The 9807-nt window shown below is 31.4% G+C and overlaps 1 protein-coding gene across 1 annotated transcript; it reads right to left on the reverse strand.

Annotated features, from left to right (window-relative positions):
• Positions 1-6181: 6181 nt before the first annotated feature.
• On the reverse strand, positions 6182-8288 carry LOC149155564 (putative pectinesterase 53). The gene is made up of 6 exons (XM_089444455.1): positions 7849-8288; positions 7369-7558; positions 7043-7246; positions 6718-6950; positions 6440-6593; positions 6182-6253 (listed from the first exon to the last, which is right to left on the reverse strand). Exons 1-6 carry the CDS (start codon positions 8286-8288, stop codon positions 6182-6184), a joined length of 1293 nt encoding a protein of 430 aa, XP_089300581.1.
• Positions 8289-9807: the final 1519 nt, after the last annotated feature.

The raw sequence follows: 9807 nt of genomic DNA on the forward strand, positions 1-9807 counted from the left end.
TATCAATGAAGTAAAAGAAATGAGGCTTGACCCTGGTGATTTGTTAGTTAGCTTCGATGTTGTATCCCTTTTCATGAAAATCCCTATTCATGAGGCTATTGAAGTCATTAATCAGATTACTGACGATGACACAACCTCTTTAGTAGGTCTTTGCCTTACCTCCACGTTTTTCAACTTCCAAGGTGAGTTTTTTTAGCAAACTTGTGGGTTGGCGACAGGTTCCCCCCTCTCTCCCGTAGTGGCCAACTTATTCATGGAAGATTTCAAGACCAAAGCTTTGGCCTCTGCTCTGTTCTGCCCCAAAAAATGGAAGAGATTTGTCGATGACACCTGCATCGTATGGCCCTATGGTCGTGAGAAATTGGATCTTTTTCTCAACCACCTCAATTCCTAATCTGAATTCATCAAATTCACGATGGAAGTTGAAATTAATGGGCGCCTCCCTTTTCTTGACATTCTTCTCTCCCGTAATGATGATGGTATTGTTTCTCACTAGGTTTTTCGCAAGGAAACCCACACAGAACAGTATCTCCATGCCTCTTCTCATCATTTTCCTGCCCAGAAGGTAGGAGTGCTTAGCACTCTTTGCACTCGCACACTTAGGATTTTTGATGAGAATCACTTAGAAGAAGAAAAATCTCATCTTCTGAATTTTTTTGAAAATAATGGCTACAACAGACATCTAGGCCTCAAAATGTTCCAAAGGGTGCCTGTAAAGAAACTCATGTTAATCCATCTCGTGATGATCCCATTTCCAATGTGGCGCTTCCCTTCATCCAAGGGATCACTGATAAGATTGTTCATATTCTTAAAAGAATAAAATATTTGTGTCTTTTAAACCCCTTAATACCATAATTTAGAAATTCTCTTAGGTCGGTCAAAGGCCCGATTGACCCTAAAGATATGAAAGGGGTTTACTTTATTCCATGCTTATTTGGGATTCCCTACATAGGTGAGACAAGTCACTCCATAAACCAGAGAATCCAAGAGCATGTGGTAGACATTAGACACAATCGCTCTCATTCCTCTGCCTTAGTTGAACATGCTGCAAAATCGAAGCACCATGTGTGCATTGAAAATTCTCAGGTCATCGCTAGGGTTGATCATTTCCATCATCGGAAACTTAGAGAAGCCATTGAGATTGAGAAGCAATGTATCAACCTCAATTGAGATGATAGTTGGAAATTAAGCAGGAGCTGGATTCCTGCCCTCTCTTCTTGATAGTTTCCCTTTTTTTATTTTTATTATTTATTTATAAAATTTTAATATTTTTTAAAGTTATTATTATTATTATTTTTCTTTTATTACGATCTATTTGGTTATTTTTATTATTATTTTATTTATTTATTTATTATTTTTTAATACATATAAGCTCTTTTAAATTTTAACTTTGTTCAATTTACTTGAGTTTTGGAATTTATTATTATAATCCCTAACTTGATTTTATATTTAAATAATTAAGATATAATTTAATATTATTTTCCCTTAATAAAAAAAAAAAGAACTACCTTTTTAAATATCATTGTCTCCTTAAATATTTCTTAACCCCCCTTTTTTCCCAACAGCTAGTTTTTAATTGCTAGTTCCCAACAGCTGTTTCAAGATTCGGATGCTTCTCAGCTATTTAACCTTTGTTAAGACTTCTCTGCTATTTAAACCTTTGTTAAGAACACTCGGATGCTTCTCCGCTATTTAAACACCTTTGTTAAGACTTCTCTGCTATTTAAACCTTTGTTAACACCTCCGCTATTTAAACCTTTGTTAAGACTTCTCTGCTATTTAAACCTTTGTTAACATTGTTTTTCTCAACCAGACCCCGATTTCTCTGCTATTTAAACCTTTGTTAAGATTGTTTTTCTCACCATTTGTCACCACATTAGTTGGCCTTTGTTAAGACTTCTATGCTATTTAAACCTTTGTTAAGATTGTTTTTCTCACCATTTGTCACCACATTATTGGTTTGAAACGTCGCCCATTCCATAATATTATATTATTTTGATAATGTGAGAAATTGATAGTGTTAGGAATTCAAATTTTTATTTATTAAATAATTTAATTAAATTAATATTATATTATTTTGATAATGTAGAAATTGATAGGGTTAGGAATTCAAAAATTTGGTAAGATTTAATAAAAATTAGAATTTAAATATTAATTTCAAAAAATATTAAAGAAAATAGGTTTTTTTATAAGATTATTAAATTGTTGTTATATCAGAGAGTTGTTATATAATATATGTATGTAAGAGAGAAATTTGTAGAAATTGATAATTGTTTAGTATTATTTGAGTGAAGTTTATCGTTCATTATTGTTATGTATCAATAGCTAATAAATTAAAATTTAGCAATTAATTTATGATTTAGAAAAGATAGAGTTTTTATAATATAGACAAAGTTTATAGAGTCATTGTCATACTGTTTGATAGAATATATATATATATATATATATATATATATATATATATCGGCTATCACTCTTCACCTCAATATCAAGATATTCAAATTTTTATGCCTTTCTAACTTATAAGAATTGATTGTTTTGGGCAAAACCATGGTCACCTTGTGTAAAATCACAATTGTTCAAGAGATTAAGATTTTCTTTCTCCTTCACACTTACAAGAATTATTAAACATGTTCAAATTTTTGTCATATAAGCTAACATATTTCAAGAAAATAGAACCCAGTAAGAAATTAAACCCCTAACTACCATTAGAATTATTAAATATAAAAGAAAATATTATCTTATTTCATAATTGTTGTCCTTTATCACACAAAGATTATATATATATACACACACACACACACACATTAATGAGCACTTAGACATAAAACATGGGAGGATGTGATCTTCCATCCTGGAAGAACACGGGAAAAAGACTAAACATCATGTATGTATTGAAGAGGCTCATGTTATTGCCAAGGTTGCACATTTCCATCACCAGAAATTTAGGGAAGCTATAGAAATTGAAATTGAAAAAAGGGAGAGCAATCTCAATAGAGATGATGGGCAGTTGTTGGGTCCCTGCTCCTCCTTTCTGGGAGGGTCTTCTAGTTTGTTTGTGTAGTTGTTGGGTTTGGGTCCCTACTCGTTGTTTCTTTCTGGGGGGTCTTCTTTGTTCTTTTTCTTTTTCCCCCTCGTCTTCTAGTTTGTTTGTTTTTCCTTTTTCTCTTTGATTTTTTTATGGATTTTTAGTAATTTATTTTAATTTTACTAGTTCACTTTCCCTCCCTCTAGATTACTAAGTAATAATAATCCTTTTAATTATCGTTATTGTATAAATAAATGGAATTGAAATTGATGAAGGAATTTCAAAGTTGTGAACTATTGATCTTACCAACCTTTTGGATATAATTAATAATGAATTAACTAACCTATTACAAATAGCTATATTCTTTCTCATTAGTTCTTTAATGATTTTAATTTAATTTTCTAGTTTCAATTAGAAAAAATTACTTCATTTCCATATGTTAGATTTCTTTATTTTAGTATAAGGTCAATTAGTTAACCTACTTAAATAAACTATTATTAAAAAACTTCGTTATTATTTCATATGATATTAATGATTTAAGTTCCTCAATAACTTTAAGATATTGCCATTATCTAACTAACTAGGTAAGTTGGCCCTTAATAAACAATTTTAAAATTTCTTATTATTTCATTCAATATTAATAATATTATTTTGTTTTTAATTTGTATAGCTTTAATAGTAATAATAAATCTATTAAAAGTCAAATTAAGCCTTAGTTAATTATTAGTATGGTGTAATAATTAATATAATAAGTTTCACCTTAATGAAGAAATTTAATGAATGATGCTAATTATCCCATTATATCTTTAATATAAATGAATAAGAATTTAAAAATGAAGTTAACTAATAACTTTATAATAATTTTAGTAAGAAATTGCCACCTAGTCAATTCTGTTAGGTCCTTTGATTTAATATCTAACTAACTAAGTAAGTTAGCCTTTAATAAACGATTTTAATTTTATTTAATAATATTAGTTTATATTTATTCTATATAATTTTAATAATAATAATAAATCTATTATTAGTTTATACTCATTTAATATAAATATTGAAATTTATACCAATTTAGTAATAAAGTTAACATGACAAACTTTTGAATTAATTGAATTATCCCTATCTCTAGGCCTAGAACAGTTTCCTGGTCAATTATAGTAGTTGGATGATCTGCTTTCTCTATTTAAATTGCTGCCATGATCTGACGATGAACCAATGATCTGCTTTCTCTATTTAAACTACTGCCATGATCTGGTTCTTCAACTTGTCGTGACGATGAACCAATGATCTGTTTTCTCAATGATCTGTTTTCTCTATTTAAACTGCTACCATGATCTGGTTCTTCAGCTTATCGTGACAATGAACCACACTTGATGTGATTTTCCAACAAATGTATTTGAAAACTCTTCTCAAAAACTTGACATAGATCACAAAAACTTAAATTCAACAATATTAAAAAAATTGAAATATTAAAAAATCTATGATCATTATTTTTATTTATTTTTTACCTTCACGCATAGTTACCAAGTTCGAGTTAGAATTCGAATCGGTACGGTACGAAAATAATTCGACTATATAAAATACGGAAAAAATTTGGAAGTATCCATCCTACCACTACTAAAAAGAGCCTTTTAAATAATTTTTAAAAAATCAAAAATAAAAATCTTATTATTCAAAAACTCATGCTCCTCAAAAATTGTTTTCAATCACATTAGGGAAGTTGCAAATAAAATTAGAAATTAAGATTAATAAAAAGAATTCGTCCTCATTGAAAGTGAATGAGATGGAATTGGAAACCCTTTCTCCACGAACAAGAAAGAAATAACATGTCTCAAACCATTAGAGTTTTTTTGTTAGTCAATCAATAAATAATTGTTAATGGGATCCTAATAACTAACAATAAAGAATAGATCAAAAATCGTCTCTCTAAAAAAAGATCTATGAACTATATAAATTATTTCCCTAACAAAAATCTCAATAACAAAAAAATTAGATTTTAACCAATCTTATTACAACTAAATAGTTAACTATTATTATTCATTGTACTTCTCTACACAATAATGCTATATTAACCATATATATTAAAATTTTAAAAATAAGAAAAAATACTTAAAAATCGCTACTTTAATTTATCAAATAATTTCCACAAAATTTTAAAATATTTCACTCTCCAATTAAAATTTAAGTACCATTACATTATCTTTTCCAATTTTATTTTTTTTCCATTTAAATATTCCTTCTCACATTTTTTTTATTTCACTTCACGTTCTTTTCCATTTTTTTTTTTATTTCATTTAAATATTCCTTCTCACATTTTTTTTTATTTCACTTCACTTTGATTGAGGTTGATTTATTTCCTAAACTCTTTTGTTCATTCCTTCTTCTGTATTGTCTAGCGCCATTTTTTTTTTTTTTTCATTTAAATATTCCTTCTCATATTTTTTTTTTATTTCACTTCACGTTGATTGAGGTTGATTTATTTCCTAAACTCTTTTGTTCATTCCTTCTTCCGTATTGTCTAGCGCCATACATTATGTTTAGACAATGAGATATCCTTAAATGCCTACTTTAAAAGAATAATCACAGGCAACAACGACGTTTGTTATCACAATTTTCATTTCCTCTGATCGATTAAACACAGGTGTGAAAGAAAATTTCACCGACCATTCGGACATGCAATTTTCAAATCGTCGTGTTGGAGGATAAATGTTCATGAAAATTACCCAGTTGCCGTTCGTACCGAATTGAATTTTAGCGAATTATTGACCGAATCGAACCGAACCGCCGAATTTCCGAATTCTTCAGCCCGATTCGGCCGAATTTGGTAACTATGCCTTCACGGTAACGTGCCAAAAAAATAATTCTCGGGAAACAGCGATGAAAATAAGGAAATCTAAATATTGTCTGTCTGTTTGAAACTTTGATGGACAGCTTCATTTGCGTGCCAATTCAGATCTCCATTGGGAAGAATAGATAGCAAAAGAATCCCTTGATATTTAATGTACAGAAAGATATTTGATATTTAATGTACATATGGTTTTAAACAAAATATAATCTAAAATACAGTAATAAGAATTCTACGAAAACATTATCTCTTTTTTTTCGGAAGGAAAAAAATACTGGTTTGTATTAAATATGACCGTACAAATATACATCTATCTATTTCCCATAACTAAGGATCTGTGGTTCAGACATATTTTCCAGATATGCATATATTGCATAGCATTCAATCTGAAATGTACATACAAAAAAACAAAAGCCAAAAACATAACAGTATCTATTCACTCAGGGATCAGCGGTCAACAGTATCTATACACTCAGGGGTTAGCTGTCAAATTCGAGAACAACGCGATAATGAGTGTCTGCAAATTAACGCTAAGGCAGAGCATGAGAGACCGATATCGACTGTATATATACCGCAGTATAAGGCCGAAGCCAATATGAAGCATCGATGAAGCTCCGATCCAGAAAAGGCCGGGCCTCTTCGTATGTTAACTCCTTCGTCCATCCAGACTGTATGGCCGTGACTGCACCGTTGCCTGTGCATTCGTACATACCATAGAATGCAGTACTGCAAATATGTAAAGTAATTATGTAACAGAAAAAAGGGAATTGTACATACTATGTCAATTATATTCAGTGAGTAGAACATCTTATCTTGAAATAACCTTGTGACTATAAAATCTTTGCAATACCTTTTACGCAGGGGATAGCCAAAATCTGACCAGGCTTCAGGATCAAGATCCGACTCCAACACAGAGCGCACATAAACAACACGAGAGAAATTACCCCATGCGCGCCCAAGGTATGGACGACCTTCGCCCGTGATCCTGCAGCCCACGAATGCAAACCCAGTTGGCTCGTTGGCTTCGTCACGGTTTTGGGCAGTAAGGGCGCCTACTCTGCCCAGGGCGTGCAAATGGCATTTCTGAATAAATGCCAATATAATCTCTCAGGTCTACAAATAACAAGATATTGCAGAGAAAAGGTCGAATAAAGAAACAAAAATTAAAATATTACCTCATAAAGGGACCTCCCATTTCCAAAAACAAAATCTACTGAACCCCGTATTGTGCAGTTGTGAAAAAAGTGTCTTCCATCATGGTCGTAAAGAGTATCTTGATGACCATAAAACCCACAACTCAGAAACACGGCCCTGTCTCCAGATACCCTGAGTGCAACGGCCTGTCTGTACAGAGCATTTTCTGGGAATCTTGCGTTGTTCTGACAAAAGGAAATAGATCAGATCTTCTTGACAAAAAGAGTTTACAAGAATTTTCTGTGCTCCAGCCCAATATTGATACCAATTCAAGAATTGCAGTGAAAATCCAGATTCACAGAAATACCTCAAAAGACATATTGGCTGCAGAAAAATCGTCAGAATTTACAGCAACCGATGCACTGAGAAGGGTACCCATTTTTTTGCCAGATTTATCCACATCATAGGCCTTGTCGTGCCATCTGATAATGGTGGACCGCTTGCCTTCACCCTGGAATGTGATAAAGGGCTTGTTCCTTGGGATTGTAACTTTCTCCCTGAAACAGGTTAATTTTATTCTTAATTTCATAACTTCCATAATATTTCATAACACTGCAATAATTCATAACTCCATTATAGATACTTTCAAAATCCAATTACAGAGCATTGATAAATGTATCATCAGAATATTAATCCCTAAAAACTATATTTATGTTTACTACATTATAAACTCTTCAAGAATCTAACTAGATGGCAATGGCAATTGGTTAATATATCGTCATTTGTGTTCTTGAAACTTTTCAAGAATTCAGTTAGTAGGAACCAGAGATTAGATTTAGGGTCTTGCCTGTAAATGCCAGCGCGAATGAAAATAATAACTCTCTGGGTATTGTTCTCCGGCACGAAATTGACTGCATCTTGCACGCGTTGAAAATCTGCGAGGCTTCCATCTTGGGCAACGCTCAAGACTAGCATTGGTTGTGGCAGCCTAGTCCCGTTAATGCCCTGTTCTCGTCGCTGCGCATCCACCAAGTACCAAGGGGTGCTCGCGTTTCGAATTGTCTGGAGCCACTGATCGTAGCGCCCTTTTGCTGCAACAATCTCTAGTTGGCTGGTGCTGCAGTCGTTGTTATTGCACGTATAGTCGTTTTCAGGCTGAGGAGGAGAATTGGAGGTAGGAATGTTGGAATCGCCTGTATTTTGTTGAACTGCTGCTGCGACTAGAAACAGAGTTGAAAAGACAAGAACCCAGATGCAGATACAGGTTGAGATTGCTACCATTCTCATTGTGACCTGCTGCCAATACCGATGAGATTCGATGAGCAAGAAATTATTTGATGAAAGCATGGAGGGAGTTGCCTGCTATTATTTAGTTTGCAGAATTCAGCTCCAAACTGTTGGGCTTATATCTGAGAAATCTGTTTTAGCTCCAATCTCAGCATGGCAAGATGTTAAGCCTCAAGTATGAAATCCGTTTTAGATCCAAACTCCGGATGGCAAAGATATTAAGCCTCAACCTGCCAACGGCTTGATGTGGACGTTTCATTTCTTGCACATTGATCTTTTGAAGTCAGTTAAAGTGGTTTTTTAGACCTGTAGTATTGCTAAGTTATACTATTATGATGGTATTGATAAGTTATAGTATTAGTTCAGGATATTGTGATAAAGTCTATTTGCTTATTAAAAATTTCCATGATAAAATGAGTAATTAAGAATTTTGTTCTATATATTTTTAAATGTATATACATTTAATTTATAATTAATTCTTTTTAAAATTATTATTATTTATTATTATTATTATTATTTAGTTAGTTTTTATGATTCGTTTTTTTTTTTTAATTTTAGTCATATAAAATTTATAATGTAGTGAGTATTTTGATGTTTAATGTAGATTGATTTAGATTGGTGTTTACTTACCATTTAATTTATATGGCTAACCATTATTTGTAAATTTAAAATATGAAGATTATACGGAAAAAGTGGCATGGAACAAAGTATGTTATGCAAAAAAATGAGCTAAATCCCACGAGGTAAGAGAAGGAAAGGAAAAACTTCCACAAGTTTTTATTGTTTATGTGATGCCGCATAAATAAAAATATTTGTAACTTCTACAATTACAAATTTCCCAATATTCTTATTTATGTGATTCCACATCTTTATAATATATACCATAATGTTAATATCATCATCATAATATCAAAACCCCTAAACTCTGATATCTTAAGAGATTTGTTTACATATGTAATCATGTAAGAAAAATCCTTAATATGTCATATCTAATTAGAAGCATGATCTCCCAATTCTTTTGATCTAATATTAATTACATATACTTAATTAAATTTTTTTGTTATTAATAAAAAAATTTATACTAATTTAAAAATAATAATAATAATAATAAAATAAGAATAATAAAAAATGAGAATCAAAATACACCACCATTCGCCTAATAACTAATTAATCAATATACATCTTAATATATTATAAGACTCATCGTGACAACACTACATTTGGTATTATAGCGCACTAATGACCATTACATAGTTAACATCTCTCAAATAGCCAACTAATTTCATAAATTAATTTACGAAAGCAAATTCTATATACATTAGAGCGTATTCCAAAACCTCCCACTAACATATCCATTATGATTCCATATAAACCAATACAAAAATGTACCAATGTAATTCATACACTTTAATATTATTTTCATTTCAATATTCTCCATACTCTATCTTGACACAACCAACGCTTCCATCATACGGTGCCAAAATTATTATTAGCATATACATATACATCTATGTGGGAT

The sequence above is a fragment of the Pinus tabuliformis genome, chromosome 9, assembly GCF_031772625.1.
Source record: "Pinus tabuliformis cultivar Carrire ecotype Pingquan chromosome 9, CPIR1, whole genome shotgun sequence".
Lineage (NCBI taxonomy): Eukaryota > Viridiplantae > Streptophyta > Pinopsida > Pinales > Pinaceae > Pinus > Pinus tabuliformis.